The sequence below is a fragment of the Vidua chalybeata genome, chromosome 5 (assembly GCF_026979565.1).
Source record: "Vidua chalybeata isolate OUT-0048 chromosome 5, bVidCha1 merged haplotype, whole genome shotgun sequence".
In the NCBI taxonomy this organism is placed as follows: domain Eukaryota; kingdom Metazoa; phylum Chordata; class Aves; order Passeriformes; family Viduidae; genus Vidua; species Vidua chalybeata.
Window position 1 is genome coordinate 2,056,694 of NC_071534.1, and position 27,145 is coordinate 2,083,838.

General features: G+C 42.7%; 1 protein-coding gene across 7 annotated transcripts in view; it reads left to right on the forward strand.

The window, feature by feature from the left end:
- Positions 1-5,504: 5,504 nt before the first annotated feature.
- The window catches only part of PLEKHA5 (pleckstrin homology domain containing A5), a 165,278-nt gene continuing 143,637 nt past the window's right edge, over positions 5,505-27,145 (forward strand). For 6 of the 7 annotated variants that reach the window (XM_053942711.1, XM_053942717.1, XM_053942712.1 and 3 more), the window contains exons 1-3: positions 5,505-5,642; positions 5,783-5,859; positions 8,682-8,739. In XM_053942711.1, coding sequence (XP_053798686.1) covers positions 5,554-5,642; positions 5,783-5,859; positions 8,682-8,739 — 224 coding nt within the window. In that variant the 5' untranslated portion in view covers positions 5,505-5,553. Of the gene's footprint in view, positions 5,643-5,782; positions 5,860-8,681; positions 8,740-9,916; positions 11,250-27,145 lie in introns of those variants that run through there. The other variant, XM_053942716.1, reaches the window with a different exon arrangement.

Here is a 27,145-nt window from a genome sequence, read left to right on the forward strand (position 1 = left end):
GAAAGCCTTCCAGCCTCCAGAGCTACCAGATGGGAGCCCTGGACAGACATCAGGCTCTCTATTTGGAGAAAGCAGAGGCTCCATTCTTCCAACAGAGCTGTCTGCAGAGGCTGTGTTCAACAGCTTTTTTCCTCTTTCTTATTTCCTCTGACCTAGGCTAATTGCTTCTTTCATCTGCACAGAGATACCCTGACTCCAGAGAATGTCAATTAGCAGATTTGTTGATTTTTCCCCCCTCCTCATCATTGAGGAATGTAGCCTAAAGGAGTGGTTCTTCTCTTCTCACCCCCTGTGCTGGATCTAGTTATCAAGTGACCTCAGGACGTGTTAGATCAGCTTATTGATCTGATAGGAAACTAATTATTTGAGAGGATTTGTGATTTATGTTCTATCAGATCAGCAAACCCATGTAATTCACCATGGACTGCAAGGTGGTACAAAGGCAAGAAAAAACTAATGTTTAGGGATGGGGTAAAAAGGAACCCACCCTTCAGAAGTAGCTCCCTGGTGAGAATGTGCAATATAAAACTGCACCTCCAGCAATGGTCTTTCCTCACTTTTCAAGGGTTATATTTTCTCACTAGTTAAACAACATAAAAGATGTGAAGTCACAGACTCCATGAAATAACCTCATCCAATTTGATTCACGTTGACAGAAGACACAGAATCAATCAGTCCTGTGGAGAGGTTTTAGGTGAAGTGTCTGCACCTGGGATGGGGCAGCCCTGGCTGCAGGGGCAGACTGGGCTCTGGAACTGATGCTTAGAGAGGCTGACCTGGAACAGAGGCTGGACAGAGCTAAAGAATAAAGTAGGGGTTTATTAGAAGGCCTCAATGGATGCAGTTTTACAGCACCAGAGTCCAGCCAGGGCTGCACCCAAGATGAACCAAAATGGTCCCAAAATGCACGAGCGCTCCCGGGGGCTCTCACTGGGATCAGCTCTGCTCCATTTGCACCTTGCAGTTCATTGTCCCATTATACCTTCAGGTTATGAAGTCTCATCCTTCTTCTTTTTCTCTCTTCAATTCACTGTTGTTTATGCTTTTTTGGGCCTGAAGCTTGTAACAATTGTCCTTGGTTCTCAAGCTGGGAAAGGATTGTTTTTTCTAACTAAGCTGTGAAGAGAGCCTACTGACATTAAATATGAAGCTCAGAGCTACACACCAAAATCTGAAAAATATGACAGCTAAAACTTAAGGCATCATTTCCCCCCTTTAGAGGCTTGACAAGACCTTTACCTTGTCGATTCTCTATTCTAAACATCTACTAATAATAGGCATTTAATTACAGATAAGTATCTAACAATAGCAAATAACTAACAATAGTAAGCATGTAACAACAGATAAATATCTAATAGTAAATGCCTACCAACAGGTAACTGGAGGTGCCATGGAAAGGGACCTGGGGGTGCTGGTGGAGGGCAAGCTGGACAGGAGGCAGCAGTGCCCTGGCAGCCAGGAGGGACACCCCTGTCCTGGGGGCACCGGGCACAGCATCACCAGGCAAGGGAGGGGATTGTCCTGCTCTGCTCGGGGCTGGGGCAGCCTCACCTCGAGTGCTGGGGGCAGTTCTGGGTGCCACAGTGTAAAGAAGACACTGAGCTGTTAGGCAGCGCCCAAAGGAGGGCACGAGGAAGGTGAAGGGCATCGAGGGGAAGCCCAGTGAGGAGCAGCTGAGGGCACTGGGTCTGTTCAGCCTGGAGAAGAGGGGACTGAGGGGACACCTCGCTGCAGCCACAACATCCTCATGAACATCCTCGTGAGGGGAAGAGGAGGGGCAGGCACTGATCTCTTCACTCCCATGGCCAGTGGCAGGACCCAAGGGAATGGCCTGCAGTTGCAGCAGGGGAGGGTTAGGCTGGATAACAGGAAAAGGTGGCTGGGCACTGGAACAGGCTGCCCAGGGAAGTGCTCATGGCACCAAGCCTGGCAGAGCTTAAGAAGGGTTTGGAAAACTCCCTCAGGCTCATGGTGTGACCCTGTGCAGGGCCAGCAGTTGGACTTTGTTGACCCTTGTGGGTCTCTTCCAGCTCAGGATGTTCTGTCATTCTCTGACTTCAGTCCACTCCCCGCTTCAGAGGCTTTGTCAGATGCTATGCTTAGAGGAAAAAAAGCCCTTTTTTACTGGCTCATCATGTTTATTGTCACCTCATACCTGTTGGGAGAGGTGTGGATGGAATTCTCTGACTCTTATTCAATGACTGTTCTCTCAACGCTGTTTTTAATTAATCTCATTTAAAGGGACTCATTGTTTTGTGGGCAGGGCTCCTTTGCCCCAGGAATTTTAAGTATTTTGATTATGAATATATTATTGAGCCAAAATTATTTTCTTAAAACATCAATAGTCTTACTTCTCCCTTAGTACTCCCTGGCCCTGAGGGAGTTGCTAGGAAAGGTTCTGTCATGTGGAGGTGAAAGAGGAAGGGAAGAAGCTTGGGTTAGTGTGGAGAAACTGAATTTTTCCCACGAAAAATCTCAGTGGAGCTGGGTTTTTACTTCATCCCAAGCTCCCAGTGGTGGGGGGCCAGTGTACTGATGGGAGGGCTCTGCCTTTAACATCCTGCCCCACATCCTCTTCCCATCAGTGACAGGAGCAGCAGAGAAATAAGGCCATACATGCAGAGAGAACAGCTGTGCCAGTGGTGGTCACCACTCCAACAGTCTCTCTTCAACTCTCCTGGGGGGGGAAAAAAAAAATGATTGGCCAGATGGGAGCAGTGTGATGGATTTCTCTGAGCTTTATGAATCACGCTGACCAGTTTCACATTTGGAATCATTAGTTCATCTTTATAGTAAAAAAGAATGATGTGAGAGGTAAGATATGTAGTGTCTTGAATTATGCATGTGGTTTTTATGGTGATATAAACTCCTTTCAAAGAAGAGTTTTACTCCTCTAAGTGATAAACCTTTTTTTTCTAAATGTTGTTCCTGAGTCCCTCTTTTAAGAGCATCCATGCACTTATCTGACTGTAGAAAACATGTACCATTATTGAACCTCGCAAAAAACTCCATGTGTGATTTGTTTGGATCAAACTTTTAGACCAACTTTTGAAGCAAAAGTTTTAACTGTAGAAACTTACAGCGGCCTTCAGAAAGAAAAACTGCCAGCACCAGCCTGCACAAATGATGCAGATGTGGTTTCCTTCATACCCTTTGTTCCAAAACAGGGTAAAACTTCGGGCTCCCAGAAATCACTGGGAGTTCAGGGTGCGTAGCACCTGGCAGGGTGAGCATCTGCAAATAAATTGTATTAACATAAAACACTTGAGTCCCTGAGCCCAATGTCGCTGAGTGAAGTAGAACCAAGGTCTTCCATCACTCCCTGGCTGAGCTTCCTATTCATGAGCCCAGCAAGTCTTGCCACCACCCTACAGCCCAATAATTATATTTGCAAAATAATGTGAGGGGGAGGAGGAGCACCCTCAGTGTCCTCACAGAATAGTCTCAGCTTCAGAACAGCTTATGGCTTGGAGCAAAAAGCATTTTCCTGGGAGTAGAGTGGCATGGTTTTGAACACCCTTCATCCTTGAGGCAGAACGTGCTCCCCGTAGTGCTCGTGGTGATGACTCTGCTGCCAGCCTGTTTGCCTGTTTGTGAGTTATTCAGAAACAAAACTTGTAAGTCTTTCTTAGGTGTGGCCTGAACACAGCCAATTTACCCAGCCTCCGTGGCATTTGGGGCAATAATGCCTTGCCTGAGAGTTCAGCCAGGTTTGGGCATATTTTAAGCACCACGATCCTGGTTTTACCAAGATGACAGCAATTCTAAACACAAGCAAAGCAGAAAGAGGCTGCAAAGAACTTAAGTTGCCTAAGGAAGCCATTTGGGATTGGGCAGGATTTATGCACCTAAGTTCTACCTAAATACCTAATTTATGGATCTAGGCCAATATAAGTCTAGCTGTGCCACATGCACTTCTCTGCTAGGGAAAAGACATTGGTTCTGCATGGTGGAAGGCATCCACTGTTCTGGGGATTAAGAGCACTTGCTCTGTGCTTTACTTAGGAAATATTAGGACATGACCTCTCCCACCTCAGGAGCCCAAAATGCACACGATTTCCCCCTTGCTGTTGCCAGGTAGCTTTCCACAGCCCCTCGCAGGAAGAGCCATTACTCACTTTGCTCATCATCTAAGGGCTCTGGCTCTTAGGAGAGAAGGGAACTGGTTACAGAATGACTTGTGTTTTCCCCAGAGTATTGTTCCTCTGGTAGTCCATAAATCTCAGGTGCTGTCAGCGCTGAGTGGAAATGAAAGGTATTGCTGGACAGGGAGGAATTCTTGTCTTGCATCCAGATCTTCTCACATTCACTGCTCTTCGTGTCTGGAGTATCTCGTGTGGGACAACAGGGATTTAAAGTTTTGACCACGTGGCACGATGGGGACCAAACCAAACAGCTCGTCTGTCCAATTTTATTTTTTCCTGAGATGTTCAGAACGGGAGAGGGGACAAAGCTGCCTGTGCAAAACACTGTCAGCTGCGAATTTGCTTTGTGGACACAGGAATGCAGCGAGACTTCCCAGCTTCAGTGCTTTATTCAGAAAGTGGTTTTTGCAAGGCACGGTTCTCTTAGAAATATCATGGCCACGGCACAGTTTTAGTAATTCACATTTGTCATGCACAGCTTCAGTCGAAGGGGCGGATGGCTACGCAGAAACGCACATGCGATGGGACTGCTCACGCGAATTAAACTCTGCACACGGGCACAGAGAGCCATTCCTGCAGCCGTGGGCTCCACCTGGGTTACTGCCACCTCCCCGAAACACGGGATCCGTGCGGCACCCGTGCCACATCCCTGACCCCCTTTGGAACAGGGCCACGAGGCACAGATTTGCACGAAGCGGAAAATTCGCCGTCTCTTTACACTTTGAGGACTAAGCCTTTACACAAGAAATTCCAAAACCGCCCGAAGCGGAGGGCGTGAGAAGAGCGCGTTCACCCGGGGAGGAAACAGGGCAAAACTTTCCATTTCCTTTGTCCTTACGGACGCGACCGGGGGCCGCCAGCGGCGGAGCCGAGCATTTCGGAGCTCGCAGCGCTGCCGGGGCGAACGAGCGGGGCCGGGGGCGAACGAGCGGGGCCGGGGGCGAACGATCTCGGGGCCGGGGGCGAACGAGCGGGGCCGGGGGCGAACGATCTCGGGGCCGGGGGCGAACGAGCGGGGCCGGGGGCGAACGAGCCCGGAGCCGCGCTCCGTCCCGGCGCGGCCGCTCCGCTCCGTCCGTCCCTCCCCTGCCCCCGGCACCGCCGCTGCACATCGGATCCCGCCCCCGGCCCCTCCGGGCCGGCCCCGGCCGCCTCCCGGCGCTGCCTCCATCATCGCCGCCGCTCCCTCCCCGCCCGCCGGAACCGCCCCCGCCGGCCGGGCGCGCCCCCGCGGCCCGCGCGCCCCCGCGGCGGGGCGGGGCGGGCGCTGCGCCCTCCCCTCCCCAAGGTGTTGGCGGCGGCGGCGGCGGGGACGCGCTCGCCGCTCGTGCCCGCGCCGCCCCCTCCCCTCGCCCCCCACCCCTCCCGGCTGTGCCCGGCTCTCCTCCGCGGCTGCGGCTGCTCGGCCATGGCGGAGCTGAGCGCCGAGCGGCTGCGGGCGCTGCCCGGCAGCTGGAGTTACGGGATCAGCCAGGGCGGCCGCGTCTTCTTCATCAAGTGAGCGCGGGGCCGGCCAGGAGGGGAGCGGGGCCGGGCCGGGAGGGGCGTGCGGGGAAGGGATAGGGAAGGGATAGGGAAGGGAAGGGGGGCGGCGGGGCTGCGCCTGCCTGACTCGGTCCGTGTGTCCGTCCCCGCAGCGAAGAGGCGAAGAGCACGACCTGGCTGCACCCGCTCACCGGCGAGGCCGTGATCACCGGGCACCGCCGCAGCGCAGGTAGGACCCTGCCCGGAGCCCTGCCCGGAGCCCCGGCTCGGCCGCCCCACCCGCCCCTGCCCCGGGCGGGCTCAGCCCGGGGTCCCCGCGGAGCCGCCGCAGCCCCCCGGGACGAGCCGCGGTCGCGCTTTCCCCGCACTTCGCGCAGTTGTTCCCCCCGGGGGTGAGCAGCGCTGCCGAAGCCGTGCAGTCCTGCGTGTCCAGCCTGCTCGCCAGTTTCTTCAGGCGCCTTCTCCCCCTGCCCCCCGAGTTGTGCCTGTGTAATGTATCTGTCTCTGCTTTCCCTCCGTTGCCTTGTGTCACCCCTGCGAGGAGGCTGTGTAGTTACCATTAGAGACCGCCTCGTTCCTCCCGTGCTCCTCGCTGGCTACCCCGGTGATCCACCTGCATAGCATCCTTCCCCAGTTTTAGCACGAAACCACTCATCGTGTTTCTGTTTCCAGCAGTGCCTGGGTTTAAGCACGATAGGTGTACTAGAGATGTAGGGGTTGATTTCGCTAGTCCCCCAGAAACCCTTCTTCTCCCTGCGCTTCCATCTAGGCTGAGAGTCTGTGCGGTTTCCAAGTGACTGAGAGAGCTGGAATAGGTAGGAGGAAAAGGGACTTGAAACATTAGAAATAACTTGGAGGGAGGAGGGTGGAATCGAGTCTTTGCTTCTGCTGCTTGTTCCACTCTGGAGAAGTATCAGCAGGAGGTGCTGGAGGAGGAGGATTTACAGCAGACGCTCCGGAGACCCGGAGCCAAACTCTTGACGGCTGGAGCTGCGCACAGGCTGCGTATGCCGCTGGGAGGTGGTGGAGTGTAGTAATACGTGCAGTTGTTTTTTATGTATATAAGCACTTGGATAATCACGGGGAAATAATCTGCAAGTGAATTGGTCTGTATCAGATTATTTGCTTTTTATGTTTGGTTAATACTTATGCATTAAGGAATCAGAAACAGCCTTTTAGAAAACTGTGGGCAGCCTTTTTTTTTTTTTTTTTTTTTTTTTTTTTGAGTTGGGAATAGTTTAAAAACCACAGGTTTCTGGCTATTAGAACCCTGCGGCTTGATTTGCAGTGAAGGTTTTGTTGTTTGTAAGAAGTCATTTAATGCTGGGAAATAGAACTACTGATTGTTATCAGGCTCCTCTTGCTCCTGCTCTCAGATTGAGAAAGTGGCCTTCATCTACAGCAATATGCATGGGGGCAGATGTGTGTGAAGTGCTTTCCTTGTTCAGTACTGGCACTGGCTGAGTATTAATTCTGTTTTTAAACTATTCCCACTGTCCCTGTTGACTGATGATGATTTCCCAGTAATTTTCCAAGTGTCTCATTTGTTTCTGCTGTTAAGTGCCTTCCAAAGGAAATGCAGTTTGCTTTTGAGTATCTGGAGTATTGTGTGTAACAGAGCAGAGTTATCATCAGGTAAATTAAACTTGTTTCTGAACACAAGGCTGAGGCATGACCTTTGACCATAATTCATCAATCAGATACCAAAGTGTCTAAAAACCAAATCTGTTCCTGTAGTTTTCCTCATTCATATGTATGTTAATGAATCTTTCCACACACAGATATAATCAAACAGAATTATTCTGGGGTTTATCTCTTCCTTTGCTCTGACCATTGTTCTGAAACCTAATCAAAATACATTCAAAATACGTCTTCTCTTAAGAAACAATTTTTGAGTGAATGGCACTTCTTTTGCAGATGTATGTTATTGTAAAGCTCTCTGTTAAATAATTCTGTGAGGCATGTTCTAGACGGTGAGGAAAGCTTTGTCCTCCATTACGAATTGAAGTGCTTTTTATTCTTTGAGCTATTCAGCTCAAACTGAATAGGGTATTTTTTGCTAAGTTCTTATAGCAGCCATAAATACTTCTGCTGGAGAGACTTCCTGTTTGCTGTACTTTGCCCCGTGCCATTATCAAAAGACACCTTGATTTTTGTTCTGCAGAAGACAGGAGTGAAAAAAAAAACAGCCAGAGCAAATAAGTAATGGGCAGGATGAAAACCACCACATAACCCAGCCTGATTTTTTTTTTTTCTTTAGGAAATGCATTCTTGCTTTTATAATTCAGTGAAGAGCGTTACGTATCAATAATTTTTTTAATTGATGGGGGCAAACTTTTAAGGGTAGAGGTGCATGGAGGTGCCCAGCATCTCCAGAGCTTCCATCACACCAGGAAACTTACTTGAGAAATTCTGACCATTAGTGGTATGGGGTTTTTTTTATATCTGGACTCCTGACTCTTAAGAGTGGTAATAGAAAGGAAGAGATGCACCCACATCCTCCACTAGATTTACATGGAAAATGATTTTCATGTAAAATGCAACAGAGTTGTAAACACTGCAGGAGCACTTGTTAGTCACAACAGTGGTGGAATTATGCTAATGCAATGCTAATGCTCTGTGGTGCAGTTGATATCGTGCCTCTTAAGGAGCTGTGACTTGCATGGAACTCAGCTGGATGGATTTTTGTTCAGATCTCTGCCTGCCAGGTGATCTGGTGCTGCTGAAGTTGAGGGCAGGGAGATCTGGCGATGACCCTGAGCTGCTGGGAAGAGGAAGGAGAGTTAAACAAGGGCACACTTAAACCATCCTTGTTATTATTTGACAACGAGAAACCCCAATCAGATTTCTCAGGTGTGCAGCTTCTCTTGGCTTACAGAGCTCCCACTTAGGCAGTCTTGTGAGTCAATTCTGAAATCCTTCTTTCTGGGACTAAAGGTTTCGACATGAGGAATCAGACACAGTATTTTAACTACCTTAGTGTTAGGGAGCAGACCAGCATCATTTCTCATTTCAAAAGGTAATTGGAATGTTTTGCTGCTTGTTTTCCAGACTTACCCACAGGTTGGGAGGAAGCCTATACTTTTGAAGGTGCAAGATATTATGTAAAGTAAGTTGAATGTTTGTCACAATACTATAATTTTCAATTAGTTTGTCTAAATGTCGCTGTAATTCTGAATGCTTTCCATACTGAACTTCCGTGTTGTGCTAGAAATCCAAAAGGAGCATTTCAATTTGTCTTAGGGTATCTGGTCCTTTGTTTACTGAATTCTGCACAGCTAAAAAAATTTCTTGACTTTTTGTGTTAATTGAACTTGTGTGAGGATGCAGATTCAAATGCAGTTTCTGCTGTAAATGTAACCATCTAGCAACAAATGTCCTTGCAAGCCAAGAAAACCTTGAATTTGTCTGTTTGCTTGACATTTGTGTGTGTACCCTCTTGTGCCATAAATGCTTTCACAAGGGCAAGATCTTACTTCATCACTGGGAGAAGAGCCTTGATTTCAGCCCTGTTCTCTAATTACATGGTTTAAAGCCACACTGAAGGTTTAATTTGGCCATTTTCTTTGCAGACCTCTTGCTTCTGCTTCTAGCATTGATTTCCATTTTTTTTTTCTGGTTTTAGTATGTTTTGAGGAGCACGTTCACTGTGGTAGCCTTGCTGTGTGTATTGTCTTTTTGGATGAGAGACATGAAAATCAAGCTTTTGTGTACAAGTCCAGAGCATGTATTGGTTGGATCTGTACAAACTTCTTACAGGCTTTTCCTCTCCAGATAGTTAGACCATCCTTACCTGGAAAATTTTTAAGTGGCACCTATGTATATTGGGTCAATATGCTTCTTTTTCTTCTGTTTAACAATTCACAGGCTTTTCTCAGTCCATTCAGGAGTTTTTGCTCACTGCACTGTGTGTTTGGTTTGCTGTCATTAAACTAAAAGCGTCATTGGTGTGATAACTTTTATGAGTGAAGGTTACAGATAGAATTTGTAGGCTGCAGGTAGGTTTTTTCTGTGCTGCTGCAGTGTTGAGCACAAGGCTGCTGCTCTGTGTAAGATGCATTGTGGACAGTGTGAGGTGGATGTTTTATGTGTGTTTCGTGGTTTATTTTATATGAGTGTGTTTGATTTTTGTCCTAAGCAAAATTTAAAAACATATATTGAAGCATAATGCTCCCAAAAATCTGACCAGAATACATGCTGTGCTGTCTAGGAGGGCAGATTGTTTATTGATAAGCAACATGTTTGTTTTTCTGTTATGTTCTGCCTTCTTGCAATTTACATTGCAGGAGTGTTGAGTAGCAATTGACAAGAAATACACCAGACTGAGGACAGGGATCCACTGAGAATTTTACCTCTGGAGTTCTGTGCAGACTGTTAAATGAAGACAAGTGAGAATTAAAGAAAGCTGTGTTTGTGTGTGTATACAAAAAAAATTCTTCTAGACTTCGAGATGGAACCTTTTCTTGCAGAATAAGCCTATGAACAGTGTGTTGGCCAGCTGTAGTAATTGAAAAATAGCAACTTGAGTTTTCCTGGAGTAAACAAGTATGTGAACAGCTGTTGTAGAGCTCTTCTGGACTGTGTGCTGGGTTGTTTGTGTACCCTTGTCCTTCCAAGATGTTGTGTTCCAGGTGTTACCATAACTGTGAGGATGTGCATGGAGCTGATTGTTTTGCTGATAGCCAGCACCAAATAGCTCAGTTTGTGTCTGAAAGTTGTTTGTTTTGCTGATAGCCAGCACCAAATAGCTCAGTTTGTGTCTGAAAGTTGTGCTGTCTTTGAAAACACGTTGCACAAACACTTCTCTGGGATTTGGCAGATGTAGGAGGATAGCAGGGATGGTGCTGTCAGGCCTGCTGAAAGGTTCACGTGGTCTGACCAGTTTGGCATCCTCAGCTAAATACTGGTTTGTTGTGTAGTGTCTCAGGCTGAATTTGAATTCCTGCCCAGTGATAGCTTCTCCTTTTAAAGCAGTCTCACATTCAGCCCTGCTGGTGCTAGAGAGGATGTGAGAGCTAACGTAGACAGGGTGACAGCGTTATAATCACTGTCTTCTAATCCTAGGCAGTGTAACTCGGGGTGATGTGTTGATTATAATAATTCTGGTTGTCTGAATTTTAATTACTGTGGGGCTTCTGCATGAGGGGCAAACAGCACAGGCTGTTGTGACCTTCTGCCATGCAAACACCCCCACGTGTGGATTTTTAACCATAACCTGGCTCATTTGTGTTTACTGATTTGCTGAATATTAGCGTTTGTTTTGTCAATTACAGTGTAATAAAACCATGTCAAAACTATAAATATTGAAAGCTTGTTTGTGGTTAGGTCTGAAATAAACATATTGTTTTATGTTCCATATGAGTTACAAAGTTACAAGGAAATGAATGTTGATGTCATGCTTTTGGTGCTTCAGCCAGTGAAACCTGTCTGTTGCATTCCTGTGTCCAGTCAGAGTTGGACAAGAAGGGCAGTCAAGTTTCCTGATCACATAAATAATTTGACTTAACTTCTGAGGCACAGCTTCAAATATGTGGGTTGAATAGAAATGTTTAACAACCTTCCTTTATGGTAAGATCTTATGCTAGACTGTGTTTGAAAATAAAAACCTTTTGAAAATTATTCTTCTGGTTCTTTAATAATAGGTCTTCAGTGTTCCAAGTGGGTGTGTTGCTGAATCTATTACTGTGCTTTTTTTTGGCTTTGATGTAGTAAACACTGTATAATCAAATTGGGATAATGTTGAGGAGATAATCGTCAGCTAAATCTTAACATTCCTTGCACTGGCATTTCAAACAAGTGACTCAGTACAGAGGCTGCACTGAAATGTGATTCTTTTTAAAGGACACTGTATTTTTCTTGGGATGTGTGCACTCGGTTTCAGAATAAGTAAATACCAAACGGTGACTTATTTTACACATTTTTTTTCCTCTCCCGTGGCATTGAATTTGTTCTAGTTTTAAAGTGGAAAGATACACTAAAACAGGGACAGATAAGGAGTTGTTCCCATTGCATACTGTGGTTTTCTTTTGGTGTAGGGTTGTCTTAGTAAGTTGATGCTAGCTAGGACTTTGACCTTTTTGGCATGCTCTTTTTTCTGGGGTTTTTTTGAGCAGTAGAATATTTGCTAATGACAGAATCATTTCCCCAAATCCTCCTCACGTCTGGTAAACCCAAATGACAAAAGGCGTTGTTTGCTATTTGGAGTTAAAAAATGTGCAGTGCCTTGCTACCTTGTGTGTGTTCTCAGGAGAGTTTAGGGGTTTTGTCTCTTTCAGGGTCAGGGAGTCTGGTTTGTTTATTTTATATCAGACCTGTGCACAGACAGCCCTTCATTGGCACTCGGTGGGAACTCTAGCAGTAAACTTTGCTGAAATAACTAAACTTTTACGCAGAATACAGGGCCCTTCACTGTAGAACTGATAACATTCATTTATAACATTTGTTATTTTCAGTTAAGTATTGAATCTTCCGTATTGTGAAGCAAAGCTCCCGAGGCTTAAAAATTGTGGTGCAGAAAACTTGCTATTTTTCTTTTGTCCTGCTTAGGGTCCTTCACTGGACTGGTTACTTGTGCTGAGTGGATTGTGCACTCGTGAGCTCTGAAAAGTTAAGGGCTTTATCCCCAAAACACATCTCAGCTGGACAGTAGTATGGGAAGCTTAAGTTATTTATGTTATTTATAAGTGCCTAAGGAAAAGGACCCCACAGGAAAATCCCATTATGATACTTCTCAGTAGAGAAAATACACCTGGTCACGGGCCTCAGACTCCTCACCTGGTAAGGTCATTGAGAATTGCCAGCTTGATGTTTTTAGGACTTTTTGCTGACTTCATAATCTTAAGGCACCAAAGCACTGGGTTTGAGGACCATAAAATTACATAAATGCGTGTGTGTGCATTTATGCATGTGTTTAAGAAACCCTTCTCATTGGTTAAAATGACCCAATGATCTAAACTCAGGCATTTGCTTACTTCTCTTGCATTTTTGGTTCTCATTGCAGTAGTTCTAAAGAGATGTTCAATTTTTTGTATTGCTTTTTGCTTTTCAAACAAGAGTTTATATTATTTAAATCACTAATTTGCCAAATAAGGTTGTTCTAAAAATCAATCCAAAGGTGATATTTGTGGAATTTTACATCACTCTGCCTAGGTTGGTTTCTACAGAAGTACTATTAAGTAAGCTGTATGGATGTTAGAATTTGATTTTTCTTAACTTTGCTGTAGGACTGACACTTTTGGGGCAGTACAAAAGCTGACTGCAAAAGTTCTTAAAAACCTCAAAGAATTAAGAGGATTGAAGTTTCATTTTTGGGGTTTTCTCTTGAAGTTTACCTTTTTTCTGTGCTCATCAGAACAGTTTTTTCCTGTTGCTGGCTGAATCAAGGCATTGGCAAACCCTGGCCAAAGCCGAGGTGAGTTCACTGTTGCATCAAATAGAGGTTTTGTGTGCTTTTGTAGAGACCTTTTATCAGTGCAGGTTTGTTTATTGTAGACATGTAGCTTGAAAATTGGGAAGGCAAGAGAAATTTATTAAGCGATTAAAAGGGATAAGATCTCATTCAGCTCCGAGTTTCTGTTGTTTACTAAAATAAACCTGTGCTCATTGAGAATTCAGCTTTCGTTTGAACCTTTGTCTTTTATGTGCATTCTAAAGATCCTTTCTCATTCAGCTGAGACTTTCTCCAGAAAAATCAAAGAACAGCCAGTGGTGTTTGCAGAAAAGCACTTTCTTGAAAGGAAAAAACTGAATTTGAGAAAAATACGAACAAATGAAACCATTTTTCTCCAAGACTAAGAATCTCAGTCTTCCTCCTGGAAATTTAGTTCTTTTCTTGTTACCTCTAGCCTTTATTTTACTAAAATGAAGAATAAACTTAATTATTTTTCTCACATTGTGAGACCTATAGGTCAAATAAGAGTGTATTGGGTGAACTGGGACTCAGCTAGAAGCTGCCCTGTGCCTTTTGGAGTGAGCAAAGCTGCTCAGATGAGGAGAACTTTTTTTTTTTGGGAATGCCTGCACATTTATTATCTGTTTCAACATTTGCTTCTTTCTTCCACTGAAATATTCCAAGAACCAAAAATACCGCAGAGCTGAAGCTGGGTGTGGAGGTGGAAGGATTTTAGGCACAGGAAGAAATGGGTGTGGGTCAGAGGAGAGGTAGGACTGCATCCAAAAAGCAGCTTCTGATGGGTTGGATGTGGAAGGACAGGGCTGTAGGTAGTGCTGGACTGCAGGAGAAGGCTAAAAGGGTGGGAGCAGTTGCAGGAGGAGTGGAGACACAAGCAGGCAGAGAGGAGCAGTCAGGAAGAGGAGTGGGAGCTGATTTCCTAGGAGCAAACTTAATGGGATTGCTCCCAGAGGGAAGGGTGGCAAAAGTTCACCCTGCAAAAACAAGTTGTCTGACTCGTGTGCAGGTCTGGAAGGGCCCATTATCCCTGGCTTAGGAGTCTGTTTCAAAGTTAGTCTGGGAGGTGGAATATCAAATGTGAATGTTAGGAATTGCTGTGCTTCTAAAGGCTCTTTCTGCCTGTGACGTCTGTGGTTGGTATTTTGAGCTGTCTCTTTCCTGAAGTGTGTTTCTAAATTGGGCAATACCTTAAATGCTTCAGTTTCACTGAGAAAGACTTGAAAATGAATAATCATTTAAAAACACAAAAATACCTATACGTAAGTAGTTACATGAAATACTGAAGTCCATGAGAAAGATATTGAAGACACTCGAAAGAAAGATATTGAAGAGACTTCTTTGATATTTGTGACCAAATTAGTAGATTTAGAACCTTGCTTTTGAAGTGGAAAGATCTTTTCCCTAGCTTTGGTCTCTTTTGGTGATTAGTAGCAGATAAAGTGGATATGCTCTACTGCAGTGAAGTGAATTCTTACATGGTCTTTCATTTTTATGTGAAGGATGGCAAAAAGCAAAGGAAATGCTCATCAATCAAAACTTTCATGTAGGTGGTCGCTGCAATGTTTAATAAATACAGTGGTACATTTTTTTTCCCCCAAACCCTCCCCCCTTTGCATTGATGGGCCTTCTTAAGAATGATTTTGGGGTGCATATCAGTATTTCACCTTTCTGTTTTGTCTGGGTGCTGCACAGGTTCCTTTTCTTTTCCCCATCTTGGTACCCATATCCTGCAGCACCTGGAACTGAGGGACACTTCCAAAAACACCTCACCTCTATTGTTATGCAATACACCTCTATTTGTTACAACTTTCACAGGTCCAAATTTCACTTGGTGCCTTTTATGTGCTGCTTTTGCTTTAAAGGAGTTGCACCCACTTTCTTTTTTTTTTTTTTTTTTGATTCCCTGTGGTCTGACAGAGTTTTGTTGTGCTGATCAAACCTGGTGTCTGTTGTGGTGTTGCGCCAAGCCTGTTTTTCCTGCACATGTTTGTGTTACCCCAGCTCTTATTCTAATGAATTACCCTTGCATTAAACCTGAGATACACTGGGGCTGGCAGTGCAGAGCACTCCTCAGTTTGCTCCTGTGAGAGGGGGGAGAAGGCTCTTGTGGAGCTTCAGGCAAAGAAATCCTTGCTGGAAGCAAAGCTCCACAGCCCTGACTGCTGGGATTTCTGCCAGCGTGGTGCCTGGATGTGTGTTCTTTTCTGAGTTTCAGTAAGTAAATACCTAAATTTAAACTCTTTCCCCTCCTCTCTCTCCCTCCTCCCTCGCCTTCTTGCTTTGGGATGTGTGAGATAACCATGATTTCAGTTCTCCTGCATTTTGGTTGAAGGGGGGGGGTTCTCTGACAGTGATGTTGAAGGGGGAGGAAGCTGCACGAGTAGTAGCCACCATCAGAAGTAGAAATTTGGGGATGGGAATTTGACAGCAGAGGCACTCCAGTGAAACTCTGCTTGCCAGTGCTGGCTAGGACAGGAAGGTCTGGTTGTATGGTTGGTTGTGAAGTTGCATCTTTCTGCTCCAGACCTATGAAACTTGAATACTTGTTTGAAATCTATGGGGTGGGGGGAAAAAGGCTTTTGAGCAGTATTTTGAATGCCTGTGTGACCCATGATTGTCTTGAAGCTTTATATAAACAATTAAAAAGGCTCTTGCATATTCAGGAGGCTCCACAAACTTAGTTCTTCGTGGCTTTCTCCACTGTGATTTAGAAAGAGCAATTATTGGTAAGGAAAGGTATATTGCCAAGCAACCTGACCTTTAAAATCAGCTCCGTGCTTTTTCTTCTTCCAGAATCAATTGTAAATCATGTTTAGTAGAAACAAGTGCTTTAAAAACAAATTTTGTGCTTTATTAACTGGAAATGTTTCAGTGTGTCAGACCAGGCAAGGGAGGTCCTAGTAAGAAAAGGTGTTTGAAAGCAGAATGCCTGGTGGAAGTTGCAATTTCAAATGCCATCTTTCCATTCCAGTGTTTCCTGGAAGCTTTTATCATCTTTACTACTCACTGAATAAGCAGGATACTGTAATTGCACAAATCCTGCAAAAATACAGCTTTGGATTTTGTTCTGAGCTGTACTACTAGCAAAATTCTGTCATTTGGGATTTTTTTTTTAATTCCCTATTTTTTTATTAAATCCTTCAGATTATGCAGCTGCTGACCAACATCCGTAACATTTATCATTTTTGAGAATCTGTTTTTGAGATGAGTAAAAACATGTGATGTATAATCTTTAAATTTTTTCAATGAACTTGGCTTATAAAAAGGACAGAAATCCCTCTTTGAAATAAAATTTTGTGAGCAACAAGAATGAAGACATGGTGCTCTCAAATGCTTACAGTGAAGAAGAAAACCTTTTAATCTGATTTACTTGAATGCCTAAAAGGGGAACTTGGTTTCCTCGTGGCTGAGATTGTGAGGGGGAGAGTTTTGTTGTGGATTTTAGATGTTGTTCACACCATTTTGTAGGGTTGCTTTTGTATTTTTTTGATGAGCAAGGAAAATCCTCTAGATGAATATAAAACTCTCTGGTTGAAATCTTTTGTGAGGTTTGATGCAAAGGTTGAAAAAGAAAGTTGCAAACAAGAATACATGTTTGGCAATCAATGTCGAAAGAGCAAGTGTTCATTTTAATGATGAATTTTAATCAGAAGAATGATGCAAGTTAAACCTCATTAGATATTCATATCATCTGTTCTCATCTGAAATCTCTCTTGTGGTACAAACTCAAATATTCTCTCCTTGATGTGGGTATCAATGTGGGTATCAGTTGCTTACCTGGTCTGAAACACTGAAATATTTTCAGTTGTTAAAGCACACAGATAATACCTTTTTTTTTCCTTTCTTAATTAATAACATTTCAGCTTCTGCTGATTGATCCATCTTCTTTGTTGTATCAGCAGAGTTAAAATAATTTGACTTTTGGCACTGCTGAGGGCACACCTCCAGTGCTGTGCCCAGCTCTGGCCCCTCAGCTTGGGAAGGATTTTGAGACACCTGAGCACGTCCAGAGGAGGCAACGAGGCTGGAGAGGGGCTGGGAACACAAACCCTGTGAGGAACCACTGAGGGAGCTGGGGGTGCTCAGCCTGGAGGAGACTCAGGGGTGACCTCATTGTATGACTTACACCTTTCAACTCCCTGAAACGTGGCTGTGGCCAGGTGGGGCTGGGCTCTTTCTCCAGGAACTGACAGAACCAGAGGACACAGCCTCAAGCTGCACCAAGGGAAATACAGGCTGGATATTAGGAAAAAGTTTTTTTACAGAAAGAGTGATAAAGTTCTGGAATGTTCTGCCCAGGGAGGTGGTGGAGTCACCATCCCTGGGTGTGTTTAACAAAGCCTGGATGTGGCACTGGGTGCCAGGGTTCAGTTGAGGTGTTGGGGCTGGGTTGGACTCGATGATTTCCAGCCTAGTCATTCTGTGGATTCTGTGAATTTGAAGGGTTTGGGAGCCTAAATGGTTACACTCAGCAACGGGGGTCTCGGGCTATGTGTTTGGGGTTTGTGGTCTGTAAAAAGCACTGGGTTGGGGTTTCTTAGCCTGGTTCCACACCCAGCCCTGGGCACTGCAGCAGAAAGTCCTGATCCCTGCAGCCTTGGCTCCTGCCTGTGCTCCTGCTTTTGCTCAGCTCCAGGTAAAAATGAGCTGACAGCCCTGCTATCTGCAAGGTCTCTTCATCAGCCGTGCCTTGAAGTGCTGTGGGGATGAGGCTGGAAGGAAGCAGGGTGTGAGTTGTGCCAACACTGCTGCCAAAGGTGTTTTATTTCCTCTGTACTGAGCCTTGTATTTCTTTATCTGCAACTCCTGTCTGTCTGACAATTCAGTAACTAAATGAAAGGTTTTTTTCCTGTAAACTGAATTTAAAAGTGTCCCAGGTTTAAACTTTCTCTGTAGTGATTGCCACAAAGAGGAGGGTTTAAGGAAAGTTTTTTGTTCTTAAGAGCAGATAAACTGACAACAAAACCATTAAATTTGCCTAATTTGCTAGCTGAATATATTGCACAGAACACAGTAAACAGCATAAAAGGTGACATTTTAGAATTACTTAGATGAGTGATGCCTAGTAGTATGGTAAAGTGATATCTGCTTAAATGTAAATTTAATGAAAGGTTATCCTTTTGGTCTTCCTGTTACCACTGGTGTTTATTTCTTACATACATATACAGAGCACATTGTTCTTTTTGCCTGTTCTGCAGACCACCCACTCCCAAATTTCTTACCTGGAGTATTTGCATTTTGCTTCGCTTTCAAAATATAATAAAAATCTGAACCTTTTCCTGAAGTGCTCCTTATTCTTGCATTCTGAGCTACACACTTTGCAATGTGCTTCAGAGTTGAGCTCACTCTGTGGTTTTCATCCAGCTCCAGGTGAGAGTGCCAAACCTGTCTAACAAGAAATTCGGGATTTCTGGTGCCTCTGATTGCTCATTTTGTGGTTCAAAACAACAAAAAGTGCTATCAAATTCACCAATTCAAACGCCAGCGTTTTATCCTGTTCATTAGAATCTTTTGTTTGGGTGCTTGCTGCCTCAAAACACTTTTGAGTTCAGATATGTAAGTTCCTTGAAAATCTTGCTGTTTAGTTGCTGCAAAAGAAGCGAGACAGAAGTAGGAAGCAGTCTGTTGATTAAAGTGGTGATGTCCTATTAGGCTCTAAGTGGGATTTGCTGTGTTTCACAGCCCTCGATGATTTAAGCAATGATTGCATCAGGCCGAGGAGTTGGAATTATCAGGCCTTAAAGAAGAAGGGGAGGAAGTCTTTTGCTCGGTAATGGAGTTGTTTTTTTCTTTCTGACTTTTAGTGATGCTGTTTTTAAGTCCTTAGTGCAGACAGAGACTTCTCAAACTTTTAATGAGGATTGAAGGTACTCTCATTTTTGTCAAGTTTTGCAATCATTAGCTTAGATAAGAGTTCTTTTATTATTTTCCTTGAAAAACTGCCTTGTGCAATTGTAAACAGGGTTTTAAAAGACGTTCTGGTAACTTAAAGCTTTTATTTATTTTTTCAAGGAGGTGAAGAAATGAATCTGGCAATGTTTCAGAACCTGTGTGTCTCATAAACTTTCACCAGGCCTGGTATACAGGAGATCATGTTGCTGGCAGAGTGAATCTGTAACGAACAAACAAAATGTTCCACTCGTTTGAAGATGGGTCTAAGGAAAATTGGAGTAGAATTTGTGGAAAATTGGCTCTTGTATTCCTACCTAATTTCTTTGCAGCAGTGGGGACCTGAATTGTAATGAATGGTAGTGAATAGATTTTTGGATTTGATTTAACAGCTGGGTTCACCAAGTGTCTCTATTAGGAATGGTCAAAAGCAGAGCTTATGGAGGGTTTTATGGTTTGGGATTTTTTTTCTGTCCGAGTTTGACATCGATACTTCAACCACAACAAAAAATCAAACGCAATGCAGACAAAGCTGCAGTTGGCAGCTGTTAATTTGTTTTGATCAGAGACAAATATTTCAAGTGTTCTGATCAGTTTATTTTCCTTGAGCTGAAGTAATTTGGTTTTTTAGTAGTCTAAAAGCCTCTCTGCACCACTGGTTTGGAAAAAAAGAATAGGGATTTATTTATATCAGAAAAACAACTGTCTCTAACTCTTTGTCTCTTCAGTCCTTCTCTTCTGCTGTTTGACCTTCTCTTTCTCTTCCTTTTTATCTTATTTCTGTATACATGCCCTTATTGTTCACCCTACTGTTTTCACTGTTACTCTGCTTGCTTCTAGCACTGGTAGCTCAAGTAGTGTTAGACATGATCTTCCCCAGTTGGACTGCATGCCAGATTTTCCTAAGGGGAATGTAAATACTGTGAGGTCAATGCAGTATCAAATGCCTGCAGCCTGAAATGAACCCAGCAGGATTTTCTGCTATTCAGTCAAAATTAAAACCTGCTCAGGATACACTGCTAAATGTTGAAAAGTCAAGACTCTGAATTATGTATTAAGCTTTACAGATTTTCTATTTTTTTTTTTTTTTTTTACTTTAAGCTTTCTTTTTTTCCCCTAACGTGAAAGAGTGTGCACTAGAGACTACTCACTAGAACTGTGGTAATTAAGAGATATGTTCAGAAACCTCTCTCTGTAAACTGATGGATTAGGTTACTTGGTTTATTTCTAAAACTGAGGAAGAGGTGAATGTGTGTGCATGCTCACCTGCAACATATTTAATACTGTGACACTTAAACATTCAACGAATGTGCTGTAAATAGCAAATAAAATCTTCAGCCCATCCATTCCTCTGTGTTTCCCTTCACTCCTCCCTTTGTCCCTGAAAAAGAATGGGCAGGGGTAAACTCACATGGCACAGCAAAACCAAATTGCTGCTTATGACGTTCTCCTGTGCTTCAGACAACCTGCTGGTCGTTCTGTTGAGGGAGAGTTGCTCCCTGTGATCCCTTCAGGTCAGTGATGCTCTTGTGACAGTTTGAATTGCTGGCATCTGTGTGCTGCTAGGGACCAGAACTTCTGGTTTTACAAGGAGGGGAAGTAAAGATTAACAGCTGAACTCGAGGGGGTTTTGCTGTGCAGGGCTGCTGTCAGTAGATGAAAACACTTTATTTGTCTTCCAGACTGTTGTCTGTGAAAGACTGGCTGCTGTTGGTTTGGGGAAGAATCTAATTGATGAAATTAGAAGAAAATAACCTCTGAATGTTCATAGACAAGCCAGGAGTTGAGTTGTTCTTTGGTATTTTCTGTTGGCCACACCGTGGCAAGACCATTTCTTTCTCCAGGTCTCTTAAGGTGTCATGGTAATGTCCCTGTGAAATGACAACAGAAAAATCCGACCTGTGGTCAGGGAATGTTTGCTTTCTTTAAAAATCAAAGCTGTTTTATTTTTGTGAGGAGATAAATAGTGTTGTGGTCGTTAGATAAGTCCCTACTGCTTCACAGTGTTTCTGTTATGTTCCTGGTGAAGTTCCATGGTTTTGTCTGGGAGGCTTCATGATGCTCAGATGAAGGAATATTTGGTTATTGAATGCTACACTTTGATTTTCTCAGTGGATTAAAGTGGGTATTGCAAATAACTGTTAGAGGTATTGATGAAAAACTACAGTGCTGAACAGAGAATAAAACAGATTTTAAAATGAAAAGCATCAGTAGCTGTCATGTAAGCAAAGTAATGTTAAGTTCAAATGAATACATTATGAAATACTCATTCTGAAGCAAAGATGAATGTATTATGGAGTGTAAAACTATCTAGCTTTATTAATACTTAGTTTTGTGCCATTGGACAGCATTTTTTACTAGAAGTAATTTACTTGGGAGATCAACATTTCTCTCTAAAAATGAAAAGCATAAGCACCTGTGTGCTGGTAGGCCATTGCTTAAAATACTCAAGTATAAAATCAGACTATTGGCTGGGAAGGAGTAGGAACAGCTCATCTATCAGTTCTATTTTTTTAAATAAAATGAAAAGCTATTTTGTTACTTAATAAAAGAATGTATGTGTGGGTTTTTTTGTTGTTGTTTGTGTAATGATGTGACAGTAATTCCCAAAGTCCATTTGAAAATGATGGGGATTTCATCAGCAGGGTTGCAAGAGGTCTGGCATGTGACGAGCTCGTTTGTTTTTGACAGCACTTTGCAGCGGTGCTGTTGAATTTCTGAAGTCGGGGAATGAGGGTGTTGTGAACACCAATAAGTGCCTCACTGCACCATGTGGATTGGCTCTGGTGTGGTTCTGGAGCTGCCTGAGTGAAGGGCACAATGTCCATGGAGCTCATTGTGGCATCGCCGATTTTCCCAGTCCAACTCTGTAACCCCAGCATTTATTTTGGGAAAGATCCAATATTGTTGGCTGAGCTGTCTGCAAGGGAATGTAGGGTTTGTTTGGGTTTCTTTTTTTCAATCAAGAAGAACACTGGTCTTTTTTAGAAGCCTTTTTTTGAAGTGCTTAATAATTCCTCCTCATGAGGTGTGATGATTAAACATAGCATCCCCGTGCATCATTAAAACTGGGGAAAAAGTGCTGATACTTGTTTTTCATTTCAGTGGGAAAGGGTGGTTGCATCTGCTGTCTTTTGCACAGCTCTGTGCCCTGTAAGACACTGTTTCTTCCCACTGCTGAGTGAGAAGCGAACCACTCTGAGAACAGTGGTTTCCTCAGCGTGCCCCCGAGCCCACCTGGGGATGGCTTTGGAGCATCACCTCTGTAAGTGCTGCCTCTCTGCAAAGCCCTGGCAGCTCTGACATCTGTGTTTCAGCAATTTCTCTGCACCCCTTTTCTGTGGATGAAGCTTTTCCCCGTCGGTGAAGGTGGATTCTGAGTTTTGGGAGTAAGTTCTCACCCGCGGGAAGGCGGCTGCAGCACCTCTACTCCAGGTTCACTTACAAGTGGCATCTGTTAGATTTTGTCATCTTAAATCACCGAATCCAAAATTCGTTAGCATCCCTAAAATTATGTGGAGCTTATTGGCAAATACTCTTTATCTTCATACACAGTTTTTTAATAACTATAAATCTTAACTTTTTTTTTAGATGGGAGGAGATTAAACTGAACACAGATAATTGTTTCAAATCCCGATCACACCGTAGACAGTAAAATCTTATGTCTGAGCAACCACTGGAATATAATCATGTAAAAATTAAAGTTACAGGAAATTATGTTGCTGTGGAAAAAATAATTTGCTTTATTCCCACAGGCACTAATTATCAGGGCTCTAAAGTGAAACTTGTACTTTTCTGCAAAGGATCCTTGGAAGGAAAACATAATCAAGAGCCACTAAAATCTCTGGTCTTATTTTTAGAGATAAATTGTGCTATTTCACTGGTTGCTTTCCAAGTTATGTATTGAAATGGTAAAACAAAAAAAAATTGCTTGACTAAATTCCACATAATGGTACATTCTTAGCACTCAGCACTCAAATGAAAGAGGTGGGAATGGAGAAGAATGTAATTTCATAATACATTTCCACAATTTAGCAACTTGGGTTTACTATGTTTTTTTAAATACTTTTTTTTTAATTTGCGTACAAAACCACTGCTCGTGTTTGTTCACTTTTCAAAGCATCTCAGATTTTCATGCTCTTTAGACCATGTTTTGTGCTGCACAAAATACCGTGGAAATGTTAGTTCTAAAGTTCTCTGGTGACATTGCTTTGAGCTGTTTCTGATTGCTGTTTCGGTGATTCTTTTGACCACCAAAAATTATATAAGACCATTGCTAGTTTGTAAGCTATACTTGGATCTTTAACAAATTTATATCTATATATATATATATATATTTACTTGCTCAAGGCGTAGTAAAGAAGAGTATATAAATATTGTGTGTGGAATGGTCTTTGAAGCCAGGATTTTGTTTTCAGTAATTTGCTGTACTCCTCTTCCAGTGCTTCTACTTTATGATTCACCTGGTGGTGTGGTAATGGCCAGGGTAATAATTTGGGGAAAACTGACTCATGTAAAGCTGAGGAGGTGCCAGTCCCAAAAGAAGATAATGGTACAGAATAAGAGCTGATGTGCATCAGCAGCTGTAGGGATGTAAATGTTTTGTGAGTTACAGCAGTAAATAGGGAGCTCTGTGGGAAGAGGCAGCATCCCTCTGAATGGACACATTTCTTCAAAATAAAACTTTTAATGGAGGAAAGAAAATATTTACAAGGGGGATTGTTTCTCCAAATGCTCAGGAGCAGGATTGATGTGCAGTCCTGGCAGCTGAGGAGAGAGTGATGAACACCCTACATGAAATTAGGGCAGGAATTTACATACAGGAGCTGCTTCCTTTAAGCTGAGGAGAACAGCAATGTTTTCAAGATATGACCTGTCTTGGCAGAAGATGAACTGAATAGTGTGAATTCATCAAGAGTTTATGTATCTTTGTAACCTGTTTTGAGGCAGCTGAAGTGGTTCATGTTAAATATTTTACATGGCTCAGCTCTCCCTTTTAAAGAATTTTTTTTTTTAATCTAACCCAAATTAACCATCTGCTTGTCGGAGATCGTTTTGCCACAAAAACAGATTAAAGGTTTTCTTTGTGGTGCAAGATTAATAGGTGGAAGAATATGAAGTTAGAGGCCAATTAAAATATTTTCTTGGTTATCCTGTATAGGTAGTCAGCATTCAAAAAAAATATTATGAGATGTGTAATTCTATAGAGAACTTATTTTGCTAAATGTTTCTTCCTCTATATACTTGCTCATTTTGACTGCTTAATTGATTTTATTTTTTTTAATTTTCCTGGGGAGAGGGACTTCTCGAAATTAAAATAATAACCAAAAAAAGCACATCTGTCTAGTGCTAATATTGGTTCAAGGTTTTTCTGGTTTTAGCTGACATGTAGTGTTCATTCTTTCAGTACTGACTTGAACATTGAAATCCCTTTCTTTGCAGATTTTACCACTGGTTTCTTTAAATAATAAATTAAAAAAAATTATAACAATCTGTTTCTTATTTAAGATAACTAGGAAGAAAACTGCCCTCTCACTTTAAATGTGTCAAGGTGAATACTGAATTCAGCAGTAACACAGAGTACAAGCTCCATGTTCTTTCAGACTTTCAAAGATTTTCAAATATATCCCCAACTCTTGTGAATTGTGGTACAGATTTTTGTGAAGCAGGAACAAAAATTAAAATTTAACTTGGAGTTAAATAACAGCTTGCCTCTTTTTCTTTCCTTGTGTTCCCTGATGTGATTTGAACCTCTACAAAGGCAATCTGCAGGTAATAGATGCTATTTTATCACTTCAGCTTATGGAGCCACCAGCTCCTAAATTTCATTGATGACTTTCCAAAGTTGGATAAGTTGGTTGTTTGGGGTTTTTTTTCCCCTCTTTATGTCTCCTTTTGAGCCAGTATCTTAATTGAATCTTTTATTTCCACTTTACTAAAATAAACTTGGAGCAAATGTTGCTTCTTGAATGGATGTTCTTGTGGTTTGAGCGAGGAAACTGCATGTATTAAAAAAAAAAACTTTACATGCAGCTGTATCAATTTGTTGCCTTATTGGTATTTCTAGTGCTTAGAGAGTCTTAAGCTGCTTAGGAGAGTGGGGCTTTTTAATAATTTCATTTGGAAAGTAAAAAGGAGATAATTCTTTTTGATTTTTAGGTGTGCTCTTTTTTGTCACAACGCTACTGCTTTTCACTGACCTTTTCATGCAAGGATTTCTGGCTCTTTTTAACAAGATTTCCTTCTCCTACTTGAAAGGCAGCACTACTTGCTCAAATTCGATTGATATCTTTGTGATGCTAAGCTTATGAATTGACAGAATTGCATGCCCTCAGGATAGGGAAAAAATGTCATCTATTGATATTTGGATTATATTTTATCACTCCCATTTAGGAGAAGAAGCAGAAGCTGTGGCCTTCATCCACAGTGCAGGGAAAACAGACTTCTTAAAATCAAATTGCAGCTGGAAAAGTGGAATTTTTAAAGGCTTGACATCTGAAATAATATTGTTCCAGTTCAGCATGTCTAGAATAGGAGCATAGTTCTATTCTAAAGCAGTACTGGTTTAACAGGAAAATGATATCATAGAACTGGAGACACAGGGGTGCTCAAAGATGGAAGAGCTTCATTTGGGGAATGCCTGGAATACCTCACTGAGGTAATACTCCACTGATGTGGAGAGTGCAAATCTTCAAAGTTAGAAATGGTAGAAAGGCAAGTGAAGAACAGATTTGCTGTATATTCCAATAAGAGAACTACCAGGAGGAATCACAGATCAAGAAGAGCTGGCCCTTGTGGCTGATATTCCAAAAGTCTGAAAGAAACTCCTGTCATTCAGGGAAGTGGCTGAAAACGTGTGGAAAGTGTTTGCACGTGCAGTCATGGAATCCTGTGCTCACTCCTTCTTTTGGTAGCCCGCTTCTGAATCTTGCAATGGCCAAAACAGGGCATCCCTGTGCAGCCCACCTGTCCCAGGTGGTTTTTGCTGATCCCAGCCCTGCTGTGTGGCTCCAACCTGCTTCAGCAGCTCTGGAGAGCAGCATCCATCACCAGGGTATACATATTAATTAGCCAGGAGTCAATGAGAGGAATGTTGTTTTAATTATGGTGCTGCAGGTACTTAGAGAAGCTCTTGCAGGGTATCTCTGGCTGGTATCTTATCACTAAAGCTTTGATGGGTGCTGTGTGTGCACAAAGCAGGGCTGCATGGGAAGACTTAATAGTTTGCTTATAGTGAGGTTTTGGCTCTAGCTTGTTTTGAAAATAAACTATGTAAACATGAAAATCTTACTGATCTTCCTACTGAAGCTTTACCCTGCACAGGGACTTAATGAGAGAAACATAAAAGTTATGAAATCGCTGGATGCTGGCTGAGTATTGATTCAGACTGGTGTAATTGACTTTCTGCACAAAGGGGGTTTGGGTGAGTAAGTTGGAACCTGGCAAAGAGATTGGAAAGCTGAATTGTTTTTCAGATTATAAATGGATTTGAAGTATTAAACTTGTACCTGCTTTCAGAAATCCTAGGAGATCATTTTAGAGATAGTAAGAGATTAATTTAGAATGATACAAGCTCGGGGAGGGTAGAGTAAGATGCTTACAACAGTCTAAATGATGAAATGTTTACTTACTTGAAAAGAAAATCTCTTTCTTTCTGCATTCTTCCCAAAAGATCTGTTCTATCAAAGCACGTGGACTTTGAAGAATGATTTTTCTTCAACTCAGTGCTTCAGATCAGTACTGGAATTATTAGGAAGTAACTACCTTTTCTATGTTATTCTTTCAAGAAATAAATTCTTTGGAAAACATAACAAGTGGGATACAAATGTAGTAGAGGTTTAATCATAATTTAGACAACATTTTTCTCTAAAGTTACGGGTTTGTGGTTTTTTTTTCCTTTTAACTAGTGAAACTCTGAATTTGAGTAATGAATCCAGAAGCTTTGTTGCATATGGATCTCACTGCTGATCAACTCTGATCATGAATTTCTGTTTTTCTCAGACAATAATGTCAGAATATAGAGTTGCATATTCATAAAATCTGAAAGCCAACTACTTACCTTAGTATTGCTAATAGTAAATCACTGTAGGTTGTATACACACATCTCCAAAAGCGTTTGGAGGACAAGAACTCTCTGTTAGAAGGTTCTGTGAAAGGCTTGGTGTTTTGGGCTCAGTATTATCTCATGTTGTCAAATAAAACAGAAAACCTGTGG